General features: G+C 55.3%; 1 protein-coding gene across 24 annotated transcripts in view; it reads left to right on the top strand.

The window, feature by feature from the left end:
• Nucleotides 1–25,483, top strand: part of NCOR2 (nuclear receptor corepressor 2) — a 223,504-nt gene that overhangs the window by 99,059 nt on the left and 98,962 nt on the right. For 23 of the 24 annotated variants that reach the window (XM_082353185.1, XM_082353183.1, XM_082353178.1 and 20 more), the window contains 3 exons: nt 2,290–2,346; nt 9,256–9,308; nt 19,570–19,636. In XM_082353185.1, coding sequence (XP_082209311.1) covers nt 2,290–2,346; nt 9,256–9,308; nt 19,570–19,636 — 177 coding nt within the window. The remainder of the gene's footprint in view (nt 1–2,289; nt 2,347–9,255; nt 9,309–19,569; nt 19,637–25,483) is intronic. The other variant, XM_082353168.1, reaches the window with a different exon arrangement.

The raw sequence follows: 25,483 nt of genomic DNA, 5'->3' as shown, positions 1-25,483 counted from the left end.
ACCAGGTGTATGAAGGAGAGCTGGTGCTCAGGGCGCACCTGGTCGCCTGGGCTCCCCGTGGCTTTGGCAGGTAAGGAAGGGGCTCCTCCCTGGTCTCTTCTCCAGGGGTTACAGGAAGTCCCCTCCCCAGGTGCCTGTGTTCCTGAGACAGTGAAGATGTGGTTGAAGATGGAATCCACTCTGGTTCATAGGACACACACAGGCTTCTAGAGGCCCTATACGGGTCCCAGATCTGAGACAGGCCCAGTCGTGTGATGCGGCAGTTTCCAGTGGCCCAGTCGCTCCAGCCCTGCCCTTCCTGTGTTTGGCATCATTCCTTTATCTAGATGGGCAGTTGCTGCTGATCCTGACAGAGCCTCATAAATGCACACAAACTCCTATTCATCCCTCAAAACCCAGCTGTGTATCCCTCCTGTTACCTTTCTGGAGAGAGTGACTCTGACCCGCTTAATGCCTCCCCCGTATACCACACGTACTTTTCCTGCCTGAGCGTATTAATCTGCCATCACTGCTCATGACCAACTGCCCACTAGACTGGGTTCATTATAGGCAGAGGCCGATATCATTCATTTTGTTTCATGCCCTGGTGCTTAATACAGAGTGGGTGCTCAAATGTTTGGGAAGCTACCCTGTTCCCTCCTCACCCTATACCTAGTCCTTCACTTGGTCCAGCTAGGGAATTCTTCAATCTTTGGTACCCCATGGCTGACACTTTCTGGCTTTGAGGTGTGGCCAGGTCTGGGGTGGTCAGGCTGGAACCTCCCCCACTCCACACCCCCCCACCAATAGAAGACGCTGGACCCATGCCTAGTGGAGGCCCTGGATGGGACCAGCCCATATCTTTCTCCCCTCTTGGAGCTTGGAGATCAGAAAAAGGACTTTTCCTTACGTCATCTTTCTGTGCCTCAGTTTCATCAGCTGTAAAATGGGGATACTCCTTATATCTGCCTGACTTCGTGTTATGTGTGATTCAGATATTAATAATGCATGCCATGTGCTCAGTGCTTGGCTTATAGTAGGTTCTCAATAAAATGGCAATCATTACAATAATAATTTGCCCCCTGATTATCCGGCCCCCAGCCACGCTCTGAGGCAGCTGCTCTCAGGGTTTTGGCTTTGCACAAAGGGGGCCGAGATCATGGCTTGTTCTTGGGTGGGCTGGGCCCAGGGCTCTAGGCGGAGCTAGTTCTAGGTGCCAGCTTGAGCCCACCTACATACCTACCCTCTGTCATGGGGGCTGGGGGAGGGGGTGAGGCTGGCCCTCAGCACCCCTCCTCCCTGCTAGGACACCCGAAGCCTGGGCCTCGAATTCTGTTGTGAGCAGGGCTCTGGGTCACCCCCGTTTAGTGGGTCTGGATTTGGGGATCATTGGGAGACGGTTTCGACCTGATGATGGTGTCTTGCTTGGCTTGTCCTGCCAGCCCACTCTGAGTCCTGGATGGTCTTCCCGAGTTTGGCTGAGTCAGGAACACCCAGCCTTTCCTGGGTCACAGGAGGGGCTCAGGTCTCCCACGTGTGCGCCGTGGGCACCCCGCTTTCCATCTGACAGAGACCCACCCTGAAGTCATCACCTTCCACAGCTCTCTGCCCACCCCGTCCCCAGGCTGGCCCGGCCAAGCGGGCCCTGTGGTCCCTGCCTGGGGACCTGGACCAGACACAGTGTCCGCCTTCACGGCCAGGGGCCCCGGGGGTCCAGCCTGTTGAATTCGCAGCCGCTAAGCCCTTTCTGCCATATGTTCCTGTTTTCCTAATAAGTCCGGGTTGTGAGTGGGGAGGCGGGGAGGCCCCAGGGCAGCTCAGAAATAGTCACATGATTGTGAAATACAAGAATCCTAGAAAGGGTATCTCCCAGCGCCTCTATCTCGTCCTCCCTCCCCCTCCTCCTCCCCCCTCACTGCTGAGGTAATTGTAGACACCCAGCCGGCTTCCAAGGCAGAGGAAGGCATCTCGGGCCTTGCAGGAGCTGTGCCCGCCCCGGGCCCTGGAGGGCGTCAGGCTGGGGGCTTCAGGGGCCCAGCGCCAGAGAACAGGGTGCGTTTGTTCGAACCGAAACTTGGCGGGCTTGCCAGGGCCACTGCGGGGATGCTGAGGCCGGCTGTGTTTGTCTCCAGCCCCGGAGGGCTTGTAGGGGGACCCTTCTCCAGCCCCGTCTCCGCCCCTGGGCCTGGATGGGCGTGCTGGGCTGGGCAGCTGCCTGCTGTGTGTGTGTGTGTGTGTGTGTGTGTGTGTGTGTGTGTGTGTCTGCTGGTGTTTTTTTTTTAATTCCTCCTCTTCTCCGTCACCCTGCAGAAGAAGGCCGAGGCTGCACATCGGATTCTGGAAGGCCTGGGGCCCCAGGTGGAGCTGGTGAGCTGGGGAACAGGGTGGGGCGCTCTGGGAGGGGGTGGGCAGGGGGGCGGGGGGGCGGGGTGAAGGGAAGGAGAAGTCATCTGTTGCCAAGCCCTGCCCTGTCCTCGGAAGGGGGCAGGAGATCCACCCTTCGGATGAGAGGGGCGGGCAGGTAGCGACGGGCAGGCCGCACTGGGGGTGAGGAGGGGCGCGTCGGCACTCCAGCTATGCTCCCAAGCCCAGCCAGTCGGGCTGCAAGATTCACCAGCTGGAGTCCAACCCATTTGGTCTCTAGCTTATCGTGGAAAGCCCATACTCCGGGCCCGATCCTCTGAGTTCAGCTCTCAGATCTGCTACTTAATAGCAGGTGTCTTAGCCTCTCTGTGCCTCAGTTTCCTCATCTGTAAACTGGGACTAATAATAACACACATCCCACTGGGTTGTAGTGAAGATTAACCATACTAAGTTTTGTAAAGCCTGATGGAGAGTAAGTGCTGAGCGTCAGTTCTTGCTGTTGTTGTTATTATTACTGTTGTCAGTATCATTTTACTGATGGAAAGATGCCATGTCAGCAGCAGAGCTGGGAAGCAGACTCGGGCCTTTTCTCTCTCAGGCACCCGTCACCCTATGTGTCACCAGAGATAGGAAACAAGGGAGCACCGAAACTCCCGGCTGGTGGCCTTGGAGTCCTGGGAGAAATGGCCAGAGTGCCCACCTGCCTGGGACCGTCACTGTCCCACTGAGCGGGTGGGTGCAGAGCCATGGGGGCAGCGCGTGGGGACACGCACATAGGACGGATGCGAGGGATCCCCGTGCGTGTGCAGGCGGTGGGGTGGAAAAAAATCTGACGCATTTGGAGCCTAATTTTAAACTTGGCTTCACTGTGTGTTTGCCAGGTGGCCTTGGGAAAGGGACTCGGTTTTCTCATCTGTGAAATGGGGGGAAGCCGAGGCTCTTGATGAGGGAACGATGAATTGGTGCGGGGAAAAGGCTCACTGACGCAGCACTTGGCCTGTGGTGAGCCCTGAGTGTCGTGGACCCTTAGGAGGGAAGAGTTGTTTGCTCCGGAGTTTTTTCTGCAGTGACAGCTGCTCCTCAGCCTGGGGTCTGTCTGCTTAGGCCACCGAGGACCTGTGAGCAGCTGGCCTCCTACTGCCCCCAGGTCCTCTCGGGGCAGAGCCAGACAGGGAGTGGGGGGCTCCTACGGCTCAGGGGCAGGGCCCAGTGCCTCTCCTGGGATGGGTGACAGGCTCCCAGCCTGCAGCCTTGCTTCCTTTTGGGCATGCTTTCTGGGACGTCTCTAGCAGCCTCTTTAAAAAAAAATTTAAGTAGCTTTATTGAGATGTAATCCACATGCCATACAATTCACCCATTTAAAGAGTACAAGTTAGTGGTTTTTCATATATTCACAGATGTGCACAGCCATCTCCACAATCGATGTGAGAACATTTCACCATCTCAAAAAGAACTTTGTTCCCTGAACTATCACCTCCTTATCTCCCATCCCCCCCACCTCCCACCTCCCCCCTTCCTCTCCCCCTCCCTCCCAACCAAACACTAATCTGCTTTCTGTCTCTGTGGGTTTGCCTATTCTGGACATTTCGTATCGGTGGAATCATACAATACGTGGCCTTTGGAGTCTGGTTTCTCTCACTCAGCATCCTGTTCTTAAGGTTCATCCATGAGGTAGCCTGTGTTGGTGTTTCATTCCTTTTTATGGCTGAATTGTATTCCATTGTATGGATGGACCACATTTAGTTTATGCATTTATTCACTGGTGGGCGTTAGGTTGGTTTAGCTCTCGGATATCATAAAGGAAGTGGCTGTGAACATTAATGTACAGGTTTCCATGTGGATGTGTGTTTCCCTTTCTCTTGGGTAGATACCTCGGCCTGGACCTGCTGGATCGTGTTAATACTGTGTTTAGTCTCTTGAGGAATTAATTGCCAGACGGTTTTCCAGAGCCGCTCCACTATTTTCCATTCCCACCAGTAAGCTGTTGCTCACCTCGGTTTCCCTTTCTTGCCAATGGGGCTGGCAGGCCTAGAGGCCTCACCCGACCATTTCCAGACCTGGAGGCTCGCCCTCTCCCCTTTCCTGACCTAATGAGTCCTGGAGGCTCCTGAGTAGGGGGTTGGAGTGTGAAGGGAGCCGCTGAGAGCAGCAGGGCGTCTGCTGGGCTCACAATTTCAGTGGTTCTTTCCTGGGTCTCCGGGGGTGAGGAGGCTGTCCTCTGCCTGGTGGTCTCCAAGTAGAGGCTTCCCCGAGGCTGGTGGCACAGGAGGCGAGGTCTGGTGGGGCTGTGTGCCTGTCACCGGAGCGCTCTGGAAGTCGGTAGGCTCTTGGCTTGGTGGCCTTCAGTGGGGCTGGAGAGGGGCCTCACATCGACAGGGCACCTGCTGTGTGTCAGGCCTCGTGGAAATGTCACCATCCATTTTCTAGGTGAGCCTCAGAGAGGGCAGGGCCTGGCCCAGGGTCACACAGCACGCGATGAAGCGGGGAGGTGTGCTGAGCCCACGGGGTTGTGGCTGACCGCTTCTGCACCGGTCTGCCCTCTCTCTTGGTTACCACAAGGCCCGAGTGACCTGAGGCGTCCTCCAAGCAGAGGCAGCTCTGAGGCGCCCCCTCAGCAGGGCCTGCTTCGTGCCACCCAGGAGTCCGAGCTCAGGCCGGGAGGAAGGGCCTGGTGCTGCTCACCCCGGGTCTCGGGTCACTGGGCCGCACCCCGGGGAATCCAGCTCCCTGGAGGTCTCTCGCATCTGCAGCCCAGGGAACAGTCAGCCGAGGAAGACAGTGACGAGTGCTCCGTGACCTCCCTGGTGGGGAGGCCTGGGCCCAGGAGAAACCCGCGCGGGAGAGGAAGACGATGAACAGTGCGGACGGCTCCAGGCAGGGCTCTGCGCGGCTCGGCCCTCCATCCCTGCGCCCTGGGGACCAGGCCTGGCCCAGAGCGGGCAGCGGGGGCGAGGGTGTGGGCAGCCCCATCGCCCCGCCTCCTCGCCCTGCCGCTTTGAGTACTGGTTTCCTTCCTGTTCAGAGGTGTTATTTTAAGAACGCGGTGTCACCAGAGGGCTCAGGGCCAGCGCAGACACTCCGTTTCTAGCAGCTCGGCCACCTGCTGCTTCTCGGCCCCCCGCCGGCTGCCTGCCGTCAGGTCTGCAGGGGACCCTCCTTCCTTCTCCCCGAGACCCAGCTCCTCTCTCTTAGTCATTTCTGTCTGGGGCCCTGCAGTCTGGCACATCCTCCCCTTTGTGCTCTCTTTCTCCCTCCGATTATTTGGCTGCGCCCCCATTTCTAGAGGAGGAAATGGGGGCATGGAGGGGGCGGGCCTTCCTGCTGGTACCCGAGGCCCCCCAGCCTCGCTCCTCTGGGGTCCGTGGCAGGGACTTTCCCTCTTAGGTCTCGTGTCCCCTTGGCGGGGGCTGGCAACCTGGGAGGTGGCAGAGAAAGCTGCTGTGGGTGTGAAGGCCAAGGTGGCCGCGTGGCCGCTAACTGGGGACATGCCTCCTGGGACAGAAGGAGGCCTTGCCTGGCCTTGTGCATCCCCCCGCCTGCAGGTGGCGAGGAGGGGCGTTAGGGGGGACCCCCTCTGGCCCTGCCCTCCCCTCAGAGGTGCACCAGCCAAGGAGGTGTCATGATCCTTCCTCACCCCCGACCCACTCACACCTCTTCCAAGGCGGCAGCCCGTCACCATGGCAACAGCCAGCCAGCCGGAGACTGCCCTGGGCCCAGAGCCTTCCCTTCCCGCCCAGGTCTCAGTGTACCTCAAAGAATGCCCAGCGAGTGCCTCCTTGGGGGACAGCCCCTCTGGTCAGAGGCAGCGCACCCCACAGTGTTCTCTGACTTCTTCCTGGCCTTTTGCTGAAGGCCACCTGGAGGGGCAGGGTGCTGTGTCCTCTTCTTACCCAGCAGGGCTGGAGGGTGAAAGTGATTCCTTCCCCTGCGAGTTTGGCGGGTCAGAGGTGGGCTGGGACCCCGCTGACCTCCCAGAAGCCAGTCTCCCCTTTTCTGGCCCATCCCGTTTTGTAGAAACAGGCCACTCCCCCCCCCACCCCCCGCCCATCACTGGCACCCGGGGTCTCTCTATGTGGTCCTTCAGCCTCTCCTGGCCTCCTTAGACCGTGGAGACTTTGCCATCTTTAAAAGCAAAAAAAAAAAGCAGTTGAGTCACCAAGTCTGACATTTCCTGGGCTACTCGAAAGCCCAGTGAGGTAGGTCCTATTTGCTCTACACCCATTTTCCATATGAGAAAACCGAGTCCTGGAGTGTTGAAGGCATGTGTCCAGGGTCACACAGCTAGTGAAATTGGGGCCCATCTGTTCCTGGAAACTGAGCCTTTAAGCCATACTCATTCCCGCCCGGCCTGTGTTTTATTGGCTTGTGAGGAACGTAAAGGACCGGACGCAGAGTCACCTGGGGTTAAACACGGGCATTTGATGCCCTGGAATTCAGCACAGGCACCTTTGTAGGGCTCCTTGCTGTCCTGAGATGTGGGCTCTCCACGATGTGCAGTAATGTCTTGCCCCTCTCTGGTTGGGAAGTTTTGCAGTGAGTCTGACGGTGGTCTCTCCTGTTGCCTTCCTGTTCAGACACCCAGAGTGGGGGTGGGGAAACCTCCCCATTTTGAGCCAAGCACCTTGGAAGGGCAGCTGACCCAGTGTGGGGGGACATGGCCTGTGCTAGCCATGGGGCGACATCTCCATCCCAGGGGGAGTAGCTGGACTTGGGGCCTGCAGTTGCCTGAGTAATGGTGAATTGTCATGGAGGGAACCTGGGGGACACCGGGAGAGAGGTGCCATTGTCCTCAGCCAAGGCTGCCTGCGATTCCCAGGACAGCAGAGGCCCCTCCTTGAGGACCCCGCCGTGTCCACAGAGGGCAGGAGGCCTGTCCCTGGGGACACGGCAGGTTGGACCTGTGGCCATGCTGCTTGTGGGTGGTCCCCATCGGCTGGAATGATGTCAGGAGGTGTATTCAGGTCCATGCTCAGGGAGAGGTTCAAGGGTGGGGGCCTGACGTGCCCTCTTCCCTCACCCCGGGGCCCTGCCCTGAGGCTTCAGGACACCACGTCTCCATCTTCACCTGCCCGGCCTGACCTGTCACACTCTGTACCTGGTTTTTGTACCACAGTCATCCATGGCTGTCTGGGAGGCTCCTGCTACCTGTGTGGGTGTGTGAGACAGAGAGAGGGAAGGAAGGGAGAGGGAAGGGAAGAGAGGGCAACACAAAAAGAGACACACAGAGACATAAAGAGGGGGACACGCAGAGAAGGGAGCAAGCAGAGAAAGGGCAAACCCCTTCCTCCAGGGCTGGAGCTGAGAGGCGGGATGCTAGTACCAGCTCATCTCTTACCAGCCAGAGGCAAATGTTTTAACCTCTCAGGGACTAGATTTTCTCACCTGTAAAATGGGGATGGTAATTGTATCAGTCAGCGACTGCTGTGTAACAAACCAGCCCCAAATACAGTGGTTTGAAACAACAACATTTTGCTGTTTCCCACGAGTGTAGAAGTCAGCTGAGCAATTTCTCTCGACTGGGCTCAGCTCACTCACATCTGTGGGCAGCTGGGAGGTCAGCTGGCCGCTTGCGGTTTTGGCTGGGATGGTGCTGCTGTCCTCCATGCAGCTCTCTGCCAGGCTACACTTGGTCTCTTGACGGGGGCTGGTGGGGGCAGGCGAACAAGAGAGGAAGAAAGAGCAGAAAGGCCTCGTCTGCTTTCATGAAGTTTGCATCTGTCCCATTGGCCAAAGCAAGGGCGTGAGGGGGTACGGGGGAGCAGGGCAGGAAAAATTGCTTCCGTGAATGCAGTCACTGCACCCTGATGGTGATAATGACCCTGATACTTCTTGGAGCTCTCAGTCTGCCAGGCGCTGGGCTGAGGGCTTTGCACGCATTACCTCCTTTGATCTTCACAACAACCCTCTGAGTTTAACCCCATTTACAGATGAAAACCTGGGGCACAGATGGCTTAAGTAGCTCACCCAGAGACACACAGCTGGAAAGTGGCAGAGCCGCGATGCGAACCCCGGGGTTAGCCCCTAACTGCAGCGCTGCCATCCAGCCGGGAGATAACACGACATCGAGCTCAGCTCTTGCCCCATCGCAGACACTGCAGCAACTTCCTCCTTCTCATTTGCAGATTTGTTGCTGTATGTGGGCCCAGTTCATTCATTTCTCACTGCTGTGTAGTCTTCGAGGTGTAAACACGTCCTGACTTATTTCTTCCTCTTTCTGAAGGTGGACACTTAACTTGCTTCTGATGCGTTGCTGTTATGAACAATGCGGTCCGGGCGTTCCGGCGTCCATCTCCTGGCGGGACACAGTGCCCGACCGCTTCCAGGGCTTCCGCGGGAGGGGAAGGGGGTCGTAGGGCACACCCGTCTTCATCCTTTCACATCTCCGGGGCACGTGTACCTGCGTACGTTTCTATCGGCCATGTGCACGCCTTCCAATCTCCTCACGTCTTCACCAACCCCTGGCACTATTTGGCTGTTTTGTCTTCTGCCGGTCAGCGGTGGTGACGGGGCATCTCACGGTGCTTTGGCAGTCTTCCCCGTTCAAGACCGTTGCGGATCTCAGCGTCCCCGGGACGTGTGTGCTTGTCCCTGGGCGCTCAGGCCAGCCCTGCCCCGTGCCCTGCAGAGCAGCGATGGCAGCCACTGCGGCGAGGGCTCATGGTACCCACAGCTGTGCCCAGAGCGTTACAGCCTGTTCCTGGCCGGGGCTGAGGCCTGGGTCCCCGTGTTCCGTTTCATGCCTGCCGGCAGCTGGTTCTCACACCAGTGGACGGCTCCCTGGTGCCAGGGCCTGGGGCGCTGCGGCTGAGGGGCCCCAGGGCTCTGCAGTGGGGTGGTAGCCGGCCCAGCTCGCACCGGCTGCCCACAGCCCAGGCCCGGCTCCGACGCACCTCCCTGTCTCTTTCCTTGCAGCCATTGTACAACCAGCCCTCCGACACCAGGCAGTATCATGAGAACATCAAAATGTGAGTACCTGTGGGCAGCTGTGCAGATGCACAGCGGGGTGGGGGGCCTAGGGTGGGATGTGGGTTCTCAGTTCCCAGCGGGCTCCCAGCCAGGGCCAGGTGCTGGATGGAGGAGGGGATGGAAGGGGGCAATCTGGGCAAGAGTTCTGGGCCTAGGATGGAGAGGCCTGCGAGGCCAGGGGAGGGGCAGAGGGGGTGGCCCCGTGAAGCTTTGGGAAACAGACCTTGGGTCGGGGACGGTGGGCGAGCTGCATGCGCAGCTCTGGAGAGACAGAGGAGGGGGGCTGTTTGAGCAGGAGGAAGTTGCCGGGCGGAGGAGAACGAGCTCAAGGTGACGGGGGCGGCCGTGGAGCAAGCAGGGGCCCATGGTTTGGCCTCTGATGTAAGCGTGTTCGGGACTGTCCTGTGGTCTGCACAGGGTGTCCGTCTGTGGCACAGCCCAGTGTGGAGCAGCTGGGAGCACTAATCCAGACCCAGAGGCTTTGGAGTGGCCAATATGACGTATCCCAGTGACGGGGCCTTTTCCCAGATGGATGCTAGAAGCGAAAACATATCAGTGAAGTGCCCCCCACAGTTGGTGTGGGCCGAGCTGGCAGAGCAGGGACAGCCGGACTGTGCTGGAGACCAGTGACTTTATGTGTTCAAGCTGGGAGCCAGGTATTGGAGGTGTGGCTGCCGGCAGGGGGCTGGCTTTTTTCTTGGGATGCATTAGTGGGAGCACAGGGGATGCTGTGGCTGAGGAGGGGATATTACCCCATGTTGTGATCCAGGAGCCCAAAAGCTAAAAGGGGTCTTGCCCCTGGAGGGACATGTGGCGGCGAGCACTCCGGGACCGTTAGCTTAGAGGCAGACCCTTTGGGATCACGGTCATCGAACTGTTCCAGGTTCATTTTTGTGTGACCTCAGGAGGGCGGTGCTTAGCTGGTCCAGTGGGCAGTCCAGTTTGGTGTGACTGTCTGAGCTTCCTTGGGGTGGAATTGCAGGGTGTACGCGCAACAGTGAGCTCCCTCTCCCTGGAGGCATGCAAACCTCCCGATGGTTTTCAAGCTCCGCTGGCGCTGGACTAGTTGTTGCGGAGGTCCCTTCTGTTGTAGTTTCTGGACTCGAGTGACTAGTCTAGGCTCTGGTGACCAACACGGCCACCCACCCCCGAGTCGCTGGTGGAGCAACCTAGAAAATCCCGTGTTGCCAGCAAGGTCCTTGGCCCATTTGGGCTCGAGAGCACCTGCCGAGGATGCTTCTTCACCTGTGTTGCCGGCCGTCACTCAGCCTGTGGCTGGCAGGGGCTGCGGAGTGTCCTGTACTGGGGGCCCTGGTGTAGTGCCAGGCTTTCTGTGTCCGATGTGGCCTGTGCTTTTGTCTGGCCTTAGAGTGTGTTCGCTGCTCAGGTACCAAATCCCTCTCGACTTTACATGGTTCATTTTCCAATCAGGCCACCTTAGTCCTTTATAAGCTTCTTGGGACCTGCCTCACCGTGGGGACAACTGCTGGGGGTGGGGGAGGCCCAGATGGATGTTGGGTGAGGACAAGGGGGCCTTTCGGGCCTGTCACAGCTGGTTTACGGGATGGGGGTGAGGTGTTCTCATCTGGGCAAACCTGCTGGGAACATTCATTTGTTCAATACACATTTATTACACTTACTATGTGCCAGGCCCTGTTCTAGGGACCTGGGGATTCAGCTGTGAACAAGACAAAGTTACCCATACTTTCATTAAGTTTTATCTAGCAGGGGAGACAGAAAGCAGGTGAGTTAATAAGTGAATAAGAAAACATCAGCTAATAAAAAATACTGTGGTCACATAGCTACCTTAAGCTCTTTATGCTTTGATATACCTAGTTTTATTTTTCCTTTCAGCATAACAATTTTGATAGCAATATTATTACACTGAAACTTTTTCGTAAGTTTTTTCACTAAACTGAAAATGAGTAATATTTTAAGCTGAATAATGTGGATGATTTCAGGTTATAAAAACAGCTATAGAATCCAAACAACAAAGGAAAAAGTTATCCTTTTATTATCCAAATAATACTAGCAAACAAGATACTGCTACATCTCTAAGTAGAATACAACTATAAGCTTATTGAACCAATGCCCTATTTTTATATCCCATAATCTTCATCAGGGGATGGCTCTGGTCTACTAGAGTACATTTTGGCTATGTAAGTAACCGCCTAGTGAAATTTGTTCCAAATCTAAGTCACTGATGAACAGATGTTTAAGTTTGAAACATAGAGGTAAATAATTTTAAGATTTTTCCTGTTATAAGTGGTCAGCTTTATGTTAGAAAAATGTATCTGTAAGCAAGTTATTTGAACTGATTTCTTCTTAGAACTTTAATTTATTTTCATAGTTTGCCTCTGAAATCATAATCACTTCTGTAATTTTAATTTCAGTGTGGTCATCATTAAGTCAGTGCAGTCATTTACTTTAAAAAATGCTGTGAAGATGGCAAACAGGGTGATGGGAGAGAAAGTAAGGGGGAGACTTTAGCCAGGGAGATCAGGGCAGGACCTAACAGTTGAGGGAACATTCGGGGACTGTGCAGAAGATGGAGTGTAGGCCCCCCAGGCAGGTAGAAGAGGCAGTGCAAAGGCCCTGGGGCTGGACAGAGCAGGCGGGTATGTCCCGAGGGGGTAGGTGAGGGAGAGGAAGGTGCTAACCAGATCACCCAGAGCTGGTGAGGAGCTGGGTTTTATTATCTGTGCGAAGGGAGGCCAACGATGAAGTTTATGCTGAGAAGTGATTTGATTGGAATTTTGGGAGCCGATGGGCTAGGGGCATGTTGAGAGCCCCAAGCACCTGGCTCGTGTGGCCATTCCTTACTACCAGTGCCTTGGTTGCCCCATCTGTGAGATGGGTTGCTGAAGATTCAATGAGTTACTATCCCTGAAGGTGCCGAGCTTGGTGTCAGGCGTGTAGGAAGTGTTCTGTGATTTTTGTTCTTTTTACTTTGTCAACAGAGACCAAGAGTTATCCCTCAGTCATTCATTCAAATATTCAAATATTTATGAGCACCTGCTCTGTGCCAGCCGCTGTTTGGGCCCTGGGGAGACAGCAGTGGATGAGGCCTGCCATTCTGGTGGTGCAGACAGGCAATAAATAAACGCCTGTGATAGAAAGACAGCTTGATAAGGACAGTAAGATCAGGCTGGGGCTGCTTCACAGGGTGCAGGGCTTCACCAGCTCACCCCAGCCGGGCCTCCCAGCCTCTCTCCGGCTGCTGTAATTGCCGCCAGGTGGAAGGTTATCCCCTCCCCACGGGACCTTGCCCTGTCACTTTAATTTCTCTGTGTTTGCGCGCTGGGGCCCGCGAGTTAAAGTTAATTTCACGCTTGACTTCCTGCTGCACTGGCAATTGCGGATGTGTTGAAGTCACCTGTACCCACCTCCACTGCTGTCCTCTGCCACCTGCCTCTTCGGGAGGTGTGGGGATGGCCACCCCTGCTCCCGGCGGGGTCGGGGAGCGGGGAGGCGGGTGACTCGCTGTGGGGTCTTAGCCCCAGGCCTCGGGAGTGACTCCTCAGACCTCCCAGGCTTTGGGAAGCAGGGGAAAGGGTAGGAGGTGGGGTGGGGGGGCAACCCCAGAGCCACATCAGCCCGTGCTCCGTGGAGGGCTGCCCCGCTCTCTGCAGGCCGGACCTGCCGGGAGAGCTCGGAGCTGAGTTCACTGGGTTGGGCTCCGGGAGAGCTCGGAGCTGAGTTCACTGGGTTGGGGAGCCCACTGGTGAGTCGGTGAAAGGGCGTGGGATTGATGCCGTGGTGACGGTTGAGCCTCCTGTGTGTTCTGCTGTGGCCACCCCTTCACCTGGTGTCCTCTCCTCCCCTCGGGGCCTGGAAGCCTGCTAGCTCCTGGTAGCTCTTCCTTCCCGATTTTCTTGTCTTCAGACTGATTTTTCCCCTCCTCAGCCCTCGTTGAGGACTGGCTGATGCCCTGGGGCCGTGCAGGTGGAAAGGGTGCTCAGGACCCAGGTTACTGTTAACAGGTCCTGTGGTCTTGCTCTGGAGGTTCAGAGATGTTAAGTAACTTCCCCAGGGCCACACAGCCGAACTCCTAGACCAGCCCAATCTGCGCACCCACCCTGCTTTCCTCTCCTGGGTCTGCAGTCCGGACTCTGCCCCTCGCTAGCCCGGTGACCTCGGGCAAGTCACATCACTTAGCTTGTCAGTAAGTTGGTCTCCTTGGAGTCATTTTGCGTAGGAAAAGTGCTTGGCCCCTAGTAAGCATGTTTTGGACCATCAGTCACCCCAGTCTGACAGGCTTTTCCCAAGGCATTCAGGGCCCTGCATGGGCTGCTTTCCCCGCAGTCAGGGGTCTGGCTCTCCCTGAACACCCCTCCTCACTTCCTCCAAATTCACTGTCACCCTTACTCCCCTGGGACCCAGTATTCTCCTCATTTCCCTCTGCCCACCCCATTCCTTTACTTCTCCCAAGCTTCATCTCAAACCTCTCCTCCTCCAGGAAGCCTCCCCTGATTGCTCCCACACTTTCCTTTTTCAGAACTCCATAGACCCCAGGGCCAGTCCCACCCGGAGCCTGGCCAGACTCTCCTCGAACGTCCACTGACTTTCCATCTCCTTTTTCCTCCTTCCTGGTTCCCGTTTCTCCCCCTAGTCCAGTGTCAGCCGACAAGGCCTATATTTCTTGACAGGCTGTGCTTTTTTAAACCCTGACTTCTCCAGGAGATTGAGATATCCTTTGCACCCTATAAATGCCTCCACCGGCGAACTCATCACATTGCTGGTCTGTCGGTCCTTCCAGAGCCCTCTGGACTCTGTTCCCTATTTTTGGACAAAAGCTCAGCAGAGAAGATTTGTCTGCAGTATGCCGTTAGCAGCTGCAATACCTAAACACTTCTTGGAACAAAATAAACACTCAAAAAGTGTTTGCCAGAAGAATGTTGGACAAGTGGTCACCCCAAACCAGATGTCTAGGGGCTTGAGAACCACCCAGATGCATGCCTCCAGGGCGGGAACAAAGTTAGAGGGGAAAGGGCTGGTGGGAGGCGGTAGGGAGTGGTGAGGACTGGGGTGAGTGGTGAGCTCCTCACGCTTTTAAAGGGGCAGTTAGTTCTTAGTCCCCTGTCTGTAGCCACGAGGGAGCGTGGCCAGGCTGCCTGATTTTTTTTTTAAAGAGAAGCTTTATGTTGAGCTTTTTATGCAGCAGCTTCTGGTTTTCAATACTGGCAACAAATTCAGATTTTTTAGAAAGCACCGCAGTCCAAACACAACAGTCTCACGAGCTGGCTCCACTTGGTGGACTGCGCCCGTTTGCAACCTGCGGACTTGACATTTGTCCTCTTTGGCAGTAAGCGGGTGCCTCTGGGTGCCAGTCATGGTGCTTGCTTTGGAAGGCAACCCGGATCAGCAAGGGAGAACTCGTGCCCTCTGGTAGCTGCGGGGAACAGAGGCGGCTCCGTGCATCACCTCTGCCCCCACGAGTCTTTGTTCTCACCGAGGCCTCTTCAGCTCGAAGCCACAGCACCGTGCTTGTGGAAGCTGTTACAGGCTGTGCAAGTTTCCTCGGGCTGCCAGAACCTGTCACAACAACCTGGGTGCCTAAAAACTAGAGCAGTTCATTTTCTCTCAGCTCTGGAGGCCAGAAGTCGGGAATCCAGGTATCGGCAGGGCCTTGATCTCTTGCAGACGCTAGGGGAGGATCCTTCCGTGTGTCTTCCAGCTTCTGGTGTTTGCTGGCTTCCTTGGCGATCCTTGGCCTGTAGACACCTCACTCCAATCCTCCGTCTTCATGTGGCCTTCTCACTGTGTCTTTTCATGTCATCTTCCCTCTGTGTGTATCTGCCTCTCTGTCCAAATTTCTCCTTTTTATTAGGACACCAGTCATATGGGATCAGGGCCACCCTATTGACCTCATGCTAACTTGATGACCTCTGTAATGACCTGATTTCCTGATGCGGCCACATTCTAAGGTATTGGGGGGTGGAGGGTCAGGACCCCAACATCTTTTTTGGGGGGGACACATTTCAATTCATAACATCCACCAAGCGCCCTGCAAGCTCTAAAGTAAATTGTCTTTGATCTCACTATGGCATTTCTACGTAGGTCTTGTCCCTCTTTTTTTTTTTTCGAAGTCTTTATTTTAAAATAGCTAGATTTACAGAAGAGTTGCCAAGGTAGTACAGTGAGGGGGGTTGGTTGCAGGAACCCCGTGGATACCAAAATCCGCGATGCTCAAGTTCCTTATATAAAATGGCCCAGTGCAGTCGGCCCCGTATCTGGGGACGTGGAACCCATGGACCGTACTAAGAATTCCCCGTATACCCTCCACCCAGCATCCCCCAATGCGAACATGTGACACGAACAAGGTACATTTATCAAAACTACGACAGGGACAGCGGTACAGTCCTATTAGCTAAACCACAGACTTCCTTTGGATTTTCCCAATTTTCCCACTAATGTCCTTTTTCTGGTCCAAGATCTGATCCAGGTTCCTGCTCTGCATTTCGTCCTCATGTCCCCTTGGTCTCCACTCTGTGATAATTTCTCAGTCTTCCTCGATTTTCCTGACCCTGACACTTTTGAAGAGGACTGGTCAGGGATTCTGCAGAATGTCCCACAATTTGGGTGTGTCTGATATTTTCTCAGGAGGCTGCTGGGCTTGCGGGTTTGGGGGAAGAGTCCCACAGAGGTGAGGGGGCGCCCTTCCCATCATGATATATCGGAAGCATCCGACACCCCTGACTGGTGGTGTTTATGTCACTGCAGGTGGTGTTGACCTTGCCCCCTTGCTCAGGGAGGTGTTAGCCGTGTCTCCACCGTTGAGTTGCTCTCTTTCCTGCCCCTACTCTGTGCTTTAGAAGCAAGTCACCATCCAGCCTACTGTCAAGGGGAGGGGAGTCCAGCTACACCTCCTGGAGGGGGAATATCAAAGAATTCGTGGACACAAGTTAAACTGCCGCAATGATTAGTAAATATTTGGGGGAAATGCTTCAAGGCTATGCAAATTTCCTGTCTCTCCTCAAAGTTTTGCCAACTGATTTAACGTTCATGCAAGGGTCTAGCCTGCAGTAATTAGCACCGTGGTATCTGATAGTGATTTTCAACTTCCCTCAGTCCTTCTACCTTTATTAATTGGAATTCTGTAAGGAACATTTGTCCCTTCTCCCTCCTTTATTTATTTATTCAATCATTTATTTATATCCGTGTGGATGCGTGGTTATTTATTTTATTCTTCAGGCTATAATCTAGTACTAGCGTTATTTATTTTGCCTCTCAAATTGTTCCAGCTTTGGCCGTCGGAAACTTTCTTTACTTAAAAATGTTCTGGGCTCACCTTGTATATTTCCTGCCGCAGCTCTGGATGCAGCCATTCCTCCAGGGAGAAATGGCTCTTTTTTTTGGTGTTCCTTTGTCTGTGCTGCACGCGCAGCGTATGGGGTCCTAGTTCCCCGACCAGGGATCGAACCCGCGCTGCCTGTGTTGGAAGCATGGAGTCTTAACCACCAGACTGCCAGGGAGGTCCTGAGAAATGGCTCCTTTTATTGGAGGATGGCGTTAGAGACCAAGACCTCGGTGCTACTGGGCTGTCATTGCTGCTTGGCCTTCTCAGCTGCCGTCTTCAAGTCCAAACCCGCTCCTGTGCCCCAACCCACAAGGCCCCGTACAGCCGGCCCTGCCAACCTCTCAGCTCTCCTCCTCCTCCCTGTTCCTCCCCTCTGTCCCTGCCCAACACTCTCCAGCCACATGGGTCTTCTGTCTGTTCTTCAACCGCTCTGAGTTTGTTCCCACCTTAGGGCCTGTGCACTCCCAGTGTCCTCTGCCAGGAGTGCATCTCCCTCTGGATCGCCCCACAGCTGGGTCCTCCTGGTGATCAACGTATCAGCTCGCAGCCATCTCTGAGAGACTTTTCTGCACCCCTGAATCTAAAATAGCTACACCCTCCCCTCCCCCAGTCACTACCCCACCCTCCATGTAAGTTCCTGACTCCAGGATTATCTTGATTATCTTGCTTATTGTCAGTGTGGCCCCTCTAAGTGTCACCTCCACGAGGGCCGGGGACTTTGTCTTGCTCACCTCTATGTCCCCAGGGCCCAAAACAGTGCCCGGTGCATAACAGGTGCTCAGTAAACATTTGCTGAATGACTGAGGAGATGAAAGCACAGTGTTGCTGCTCCCATTATTCGGATGAGGAAACTGAGGCTGAGACCATCTGAGATTTGTTCAGAGACACCTTGCTGTGGAATGAGGGGTTGTGGTCTCAGCCTGTGTGACTGAGGACCCCCAGCGCCCGTCCTGCTGGGGAGGGGAGGCTGATGTTAAGTATCGAGACCTCGAGGCGGGAGGCCTGGCCGATGGGAGGCGAGGGTCCCCTCACTGACCCTCCTGGAAGTGGGCGTGGCCTTTCCTTGTCCGGAGATGGGTAGAGACAGGGCTGAGCTTGGCTGGGGTCCACAGGTGAAGAGGGACCATGCAGGCCCATCAGCATCTCAGACTTGAGACCAGGTAGTGGGGATGCCGACCTCCTGCTGGAAATCACTGCAAGGCCTGGGTACCCTGGTCCACCTGGGGATGAGGTGTGTTGGCAGACCCCGACAGCCGCTGGGAGGTGGGTCTCTGAGGCGGTGGTGTCTGTTTGAGGGGCATGAGGCAGCAGAGAGTGACTCCCCATGGGGTCCCCAGGGCAGGTTGATTTCAGGCGCTTCAGCCCCAGGGAGGCGTGTGTTGGGGGAGCTTCCTCGTCCATCAGGGCCTGGAGTGCCCTCCTCTTTGTCTTTTTCCTGAGGTTGGGGTCCTGGTGGCCCACAGGTACCACACCTCCTGGAGGCTGGACGGGGCGGGGCTCCCAGTCATCAGTTTGTAAGCTTTTGGTAAGAGTTTGGATGCGGCTGAGAATATGAGCAAGTCGGGGGACCCCTCCCCAGAAAAGTTGATCCTGCTGTACACCCGGCTGGGGGGCAAGCAAGTTCACGGGCCTGATGGGCTCTCCGGGGCCTGTCTGTGACCCCCGCAGGCCCCAGCTGCTACACTCTGCTGTGCGTTGGAAGTTGTGGGGAAAGGGCCGAGGGGAAGGGGGTGCTTGGGGGTGAGTCTTCCATCCTTTTCTGTATCGGTCTGCCTCTCTGAGTCTCCCTCTGCCTCCTGCTGGGCCTCCAGCTCCCTTAATTTGTTTTTTATTTTATTGAAGTATAGTTGGTTTACAACATTGTATTAATTACTGCTCTACAGCAAAGTGATTCAGTTATACATATATACACATTCTTTCTTAGTATTTATTATGATTTATCACAGGATATTGAATATCGTTCCCTGTGCTGTACAGCAGGACCTTGTTGTTTATCCATCGTCCCCCTTTCTTTGGATCTTGTCTTCCTCTGCCTTTCGGCCTGTTCCCCTCTGTCTCTCTTTTCTCTCTCTCTCTCTCTCTCTCTCTCTGCCAGGCCCCTCTCCCTCTGTCCTCACTTGGGATCTGATCTCATCCACCTCTCTGTCACTCCCTCTCCCTCTGTCTCCCTGCCTTCCTCTGGGGCTCTCTCTGTCTGTCTTTCTGCTCTCGTTCCTTCTCCCTCATTCCTGGTCTTGGTGTCTCTCTCCTGTGCCTGCCTCTCTTTCTCTCTGAACAGCCCGCATCTCCCCGGGGAAGCGCCCGCTGCCCTCTGAGCCCGCAGTACTGTGTGTGGCCTCCTTGGTTGAGGGCTTTGATGGCGAGAGGGGTCTGGCTTCCCTGAGCTGAAGCATGAGACCCCTCAGGTGCTTCCTGGGCTTCCTGCTGCGCTGGCTCCCACCAGCCTGTCGCTGGCTTGTCCATGTCACCCCCACCCCAGGGGGACAGAGCAGGGGCTTGGTTGGAGGTGGCTTGGGGTCACAGAGGCCAGACCCCAAGACCCTGCCTCTGTGCAGCTGCAGGTCTCGGGGGCTTGGTCTCCCCGGCCTGCGTTTCTAAGGCTGTGGCAGTTTCTCTGTGGCCGGTTTCCCGTGGCAGTTGTGGCTGACGGGAGAGGGGAGCCTGGGTGCGTGTAGGGGTGATGGCAGCTCCGGGGAGGGCAGGAAGCCACAAGACCTCGCCCCCCTTTGGAACCCTCTTTTCTGCAGACCACGCTCAGCCTAGGTGTGTGTGGGGACAACTTGTATGTGACGGGGGAAGGACACACATTGGCAATTCGTGGCTCACCCTGGGGGGCTACGGATGTGTCTTAGCTCACCGGGAGCCAATAGGGGCAAGTAGGGGCAAACTTCGGCAAGGGATGGAATTCCTGAAAGCCTGCATTTCTGACCTGCCCGGTTGGCCGTTTCCATCCTCCTTAGAAACCAGGCGATGCGGAAAAAGTTAATCTTGTACTTCAAGAGGAGGAATCACGCCCGGAAACAATGGGTAAGTCATCACCGCGTCCCCCGCCCCTGGAATCTCTTCTGCCACCCCCTCCCCTCCACGGACCAGGCTTCCTTGAGAGCCGAGACCGTCCAGGCCACTCAGGCCACACCCACAGGGATCCCTGGGTTCTGCAGCTCATTCCTGCGTGTCCAGGGTGTGAAGAAAAGCCAAGGGCAGTGAGATAAATGGGAAAAGACAGCAGCTGCTTCGGTGAAGCTGGGGGCTCAGGGCTCGGCTGCCCCAAGGAAGCTGGAGTGTGAGTGGGTTGGGGGGCTGGGAACTGTGTCCCTCCTATTGCAGCCTGGAAGGGGAGAAAGCAAAATGTTGGCCGGGAAAATTGGTTCCTTGTCAGAGGCCCTACTGTGGCTATTTTAGGCAGAAAGAGAGAAGTTTGTTGGCAGAGGTGGAAGACTGGGGTGGACTGTGTGCTGGGTGGCGGTGACTCTAGGGGGCTCCCTGAGAAATGAGCTTTGCCCAGCCCGCTGTGCCCATTCCGGGCTCAGGAAAATCCGGGCCCAGAGAAGCAGTGAGGCCCCCCTTGCTTAGAAAGTGGTACAGACTCCTGCATCCCACCGCACACTCTGCCATCTCAGCTGGGAGGCATGCCCAAGGCAGGGGGAGCACATGTGAAAGAACACCTTTAGTTGTGGTTTAGGGTGGGCGTTTACGTCACTGATTCACTGGGTGAGGTTAGGGCTGAGTGATGGAGGGGGAGTTACCCATTAGTATTCTTTCAGCTGTGAGAGGAAGAAGCACTGGCTCAGATGGGCTTAAACAGCAAAGGAATTTGTGTAGCTGACAAAGTCCACTGAGTGGAGTTCAGGAGTGGTTTGATCAGGTTGCACCTTCATTTCGATGCCTTTTTTCTTCAAGTCTGCATATTAGTACATTGACAGGCTGGTTTTCCTTTGGGACCTGAATTTCTACAGCAGGTTTGAGTCTTCTAGAGCCAGAGAGAGAGCTGCTCATTCTCAGACCATCTCACAAAAGCTCTGATTTCACCACTTGAGGGCCTGGGTCCCTCTGAACCAGTTTCTGAACCCACCCTTCTCTGGCCTTAGACCTCAGCTGGGCCCTTGGAGAAGGGATACATTTCTGGCTCAGATGCTGGGCGACTGGGAAGCTGGTTGGGTGGCACCCTAGACCCCAGGGCCCCACGGGGTGAGAAGTGGTGGGCTTCCCTTTTCTTTCCAACCTCCTCAGACTCCCAGATTGACTGGATGGTGACCAGAGGCACCTGGCTGGATAGATGGGGTTCATGAAACGGGTCATCCCATCTTATTCATCGAGTTAAGAAATATTTACTGAGCACCTGCTGTGTGCCTGAGTGGAAGAGACGCAGTGATAAGTGCCGTGCAGAGGGATGGGGTCGGGGACAGCCTGGATATCCTACCACAGTACTGAGAGAGGAATGACCAGAAAGGACCACCCATGTGAATATCTGGGGGTGTGAGTGTCAAGGAGAGGGCACAGCAAGTGCAGGGGCCTTGAGGCAGGAACCGGCCTGGGGGGTAGCACAAGACAGCATGTAGCAGGCAAGCCTGAAGTACAGGGCATGCGTGGGGGGCTCTGGTCGAAAATCATGGGCGCCAGGTCACCTGGAAATGGAATGTCTAGATTTTACTCTAAATACAGTTGGACACTTATTCTTAATGTATTCTTAATAAAGAATACAAAATCTGTAAGAATTTTTAGTTATTTGGAAAATTTGACAGTGATAGAGGAAATTTGACAGAAGAGTAACAGTGAACACCTATAAGCCCGCCATCTAGAATCCATCTTGGTTATATTCGCTTTGTGTGTGTGTGTGTGTGTGTGTGTGTGTGTGTGTGTAAGTATGAATGTTTTTGTGTTGAGCTGTTAGAACGTAGGTGCAGACACCCAGACCCTCGCCCGGAACACTTCCTGGAGGAAGGAAATTCTCTCTTTATCACACCTAAGGATTCACAGCTTTTCCTGATTCACAGCTTTTCCCCTGTAGCACTGCCCAGGGGTGGGGTTCCTTTGGGGCTGGAAGAAGGAGATCTGATTTACATTTTAAAAGGATCCCAGTGGCTGCTGGGGGGTGGAGTTGGGTGGGTGTAAGTGGTTCGGAAATCTCCCAGGGCTCCTTGTGGAGGGGTCCCTTGAGGGGATGGAGGGGAAATGGGATTATTTAAAGATAGAGGAACTGGAGACTTCTAAGAAATTCTGGGTTGGCTTTGTGGCCAAGCTGAGCCCATCTTAAGAGAGGCCCTTGTGAAAACGAATTCCGAAACCACAGAAGCTGCGACGGGAGGGCGTCTGGAATGATCTCATTCTTGTTCTTATATAAATGAGCCCAAAGCCCCATGCATCGTCATCAGCAAGGACTGGGAGGGCGCTTGGCCAAGACGGGCCCCCTCAGATCTGCATGCTCCCCGCCCGTGCCCCCCCCGCCCCCACGTCAGTCAGCCCCCCTTCTGTGGGGCCTTCACTCCTTAGAGGTTCCTGGGACCCACGCTGCCCTACACTCCTGCTCTGCCCAGAGAGCTGAGGCTGTTCCCCCAGAGGGGCACCCAACTCCAACAGGAGCCTCCACCAGGCCTGCCCTGTCGTCCCCTGGGAAGCTGAGTTCGCCTGCCCCACGCCCCCAGAAGCCAGATTGTGTGTGTGTGTGTGTGTGTGTGTGTGTGTGTGTGTGTGTGTGTGTGTGTGTGTGGTGTTGGGGGAAGGGGGTATAAGTGGGGGGCACTGTAAGGCTGAGATGCGCAGATTCAAACCCTACCCACCATACCCGCTGTGAGTGATCTTGGGACAGCCGTCTTGCCCTAAGCCTCGCTTTTCCTCTCTGTGAAATGGGGTCATGGTGGGGCTGCAGGAAGGGTTAGCGCAGTGCCTGGCGGTGGGGGGGGGAGAGTGTGTGTGACTGATGGCCTGACAGGATGGGTTAGTCAGGGGTTGAGCTCAGCCTGGATGGTGGGTGTTTCATTTCCTGGGGCTGCTGTAACAAATGACCACAAACTAGGTGCCTTAAAACAACAGAAATGTATCCTCTCACTGCTCTAGAGGCCAGAAGTTCGAGATCAAGATGGGGGCAGGGCTGTGCTCCCTCCAGAGGTGCTAGGGGAAGCTCCTCCCTGCCTCTTCCAGCTCCTGGTGGCGCCAGACAATTCCTAGCTGTGGCCACATGACTCCCATCTCTGCCTACATCCTCAGCTGGCCTTTCCCCTCTCTTCTCTCACACGGACGCCTGTCACTGGATCTAGAGGTCACCCTAATCCAGGATGACCTCATCTCAAGATCCTTAATGGCATCTGAAAACACCTTTTTTCAAACAAGGTCATATTTGAAGGTTCAGACCCCCTAACCTGGGGGTTAGGATGCGGGCATATCTTTTGGGGGGGGTCACCATTGAACCCACTACAGTGGGCACTGGCATATTTTCAGCATAATCTGCCTTTTTTCTTTCTCCTGGCTTGTCCCCACTTTCCTTTTTTATCTATTTTTTTTTTAGAGACAGCTCAACTTTTGCTCACTCCTCTCATATTCCTTGCACCTCTTATTTTTCACTTCTGGGCTTTTTCCTGACCTGCCCCGGCATCCGTGACTTGCTTCTGCAGCCTGAGTTACAGGCAGCAGGACAGGGGCTGGGAGAGCTCCACCTCGTCACCCTCACGCATCGCCGAACACGCAGGACAGCCAGCAGGGGAACATTCTCCAAGTCTGTGGTGCCTGGGCCGCTGAGCCCAGCAGAAGGCCTTTGCATGAGGCTGCAGGCTCCCTGGGGGTCTGGAGGGCGCCGGGTCACCAGGTGACCACAGAGGCCCGTTCCCCTGGCCAGCCAGCTCCAGCCACCTCCCTAACACTTCCCTCCTTGCGCTCTGTCCGTCGGCCTGAGGCTGTCTTCCTCAGTTTTGGGGGTACCTCCTGGTCACCCCATCTCTCATCGTTTCCCTAAGTGTAGAGCTCCATCCTGAAACACCTGGTGGAGTAGGAGGGGTTCAAATCCTGGCCCTGCTCGGTGACCAGGGCAAATCATTTAATTCCTGGTCTCAGGTTCCCGTTCTGTTTGGTGGGGATTATAGTAACACGCACCTCATCAGGCCACTGAGTGAAAGGCTGCAAGCAGTGTGCTCACGGCAAGGCCCGGACTGCAGTGGGCGCTCAGAACCGTCATCTGCAAGCTGACCCTAAAATTCATGGGGACCCCAAATAGACAAAACAATCTTGAGAAAGAACAACCAGGTTGGAAGAGTCACTTCCTGATTTCAAAACATATCACAAAGCTACAATAATCAAAACAGCATGGTTCTGGCCTAAGGACAGACATGGAGACCAATGGAACAGAATAGAAAGGCCAGAAACAAGCCCTCACATCTGTCGCTGCTGGATTTTTGACAGGTGGCCATGTCCATTCAATGAGACAGGACCGTCTCTTTCAACAAATGGTGCTGGGACAACAGGACTGCCACACACACAGGAATGGAGTTGGATCCCACCTCACAGAATTAACACAAACAGTAACTCAAAATGAATCAAAGACCTAAATGCAAGAGCTAAAGCCATACAATTCCTGAAAGAAAACCCATAGGGGTGAATCTTCACGACCTTGGATTGGGCAGCGGATCTTGGGTGTGACACCGAGAGCATGAGCAGCAAAAGGAAAAGTAGACGCACTGGACTTTATCAGAACAACCATCAGGATCCTGACCTCCCGTCCCTAATTGTGTGATCCTGGGCTGACGGCCCTGAGCTCTGAACTCCTGCCTGTACAGAGGGGATGGCGGTCATGGCTTTCTGTTGTTTGGGAGAGTCAGTCGCGGGAAGGACTCAGCTCTGTGCCCGGCATGTGACACGGTGGCACTTAGCTAGTGTCAGCGGCGATGCTGATGCTGATGGTGATGATGGTGTTTATGATGAAGATGATGACGATGGTGACGCTGATGGTGATGATGGTGCTACGAAGAAGAGTTCCCACTGAGGGTGACCTGTTTTCATAACACGCACAGACTGTGGTCGCAGGGGCCATCCTCCTTTTCCTCTGCAGATTCTTGCTCCTGGCACCCGGCAGACTAGCTTAGCAGTGCTCCAGCCTCTGAGAGTGTGAGTGTGAGTGTGAGAATGTGTGTGTGTGAGTTTATGAGTGAGTGTGTGGGTGTGAGTGTGTATTGTAAGTGTGAGAATGTAAGTCCACGTGCGCGCATGTATGTGTAAGGGAGTGTGCGTGTGTTACGTGTGAGTGTGTGCATGTGTGTATGTGAGTGTGTGACCTGCTTCCTTCCCTGGCCAGCGGGGCCACTATGTGGAAACCCCCTGGCAGGGTCATTGCTGCCCCAGGGGAGGGCCGCAGCCACTGCCGTGCTCTGTCCCGAGGCGCCCCGTGCCTTCGGCCCTCAGTGGACGGAGAGCACCTCCAGTGCTCAGGCCACAGCAGGTGGCACTGTGGTTAGACGTGGAGGGGGACTTCCTCATCCTGGACGGTCCTCAGGAGCTGCTCGCGTCTTTGCGTGTGGCGCTTGGGGCTGGGCAGTGTGGCTGCGTGTGCCCGCACGGCTGTTCCTGTCCCTTGCTCCACGAGGGCCCCAGGCAGGGCTGGGGCGTCTTGCTGGCCGCCCTGCTCGCCCCTCCACTGGGCAGCTGGTTGGTGGCCCTGCGGGTTTCTTGCCTATCTTCACGGGTAACTGCATTCTTTTCCTCTGCTGGTTTTTGGTGAACATGTTCTCGCCTTTTCCCCATCTGACATATTTTCTCGCTCTCGCCCATCAGATCGAGGCCTCTCTTCCTCTGCCTGAGAGGGTGGGGAGGGTCCCTTGCTCTGATGGTGGGCTGGGCTGGGTTTCCTTCACACCGGTTCTCACCCTCAGGGGTGCTGTTCTCGGCACCTTG

Source organism: Balaenoptera borealis (assembly GCF_965194805.1).
Source record: "Balaenoptera borealis genome assembly, chromosome: 14".
NCBI classification, from domain to species: Eukaryota; Metazoa; Chordata; class Mammalia; order Artiodactyla; family Balaenopteridae; genus Balaenoptera; species Balaenoptera borealis.
The sequence above is the reverse complement of the archived record's forward strand: the minus strand, read 5'-3'. Positions and strand labels throughout refer to the sequence as shown.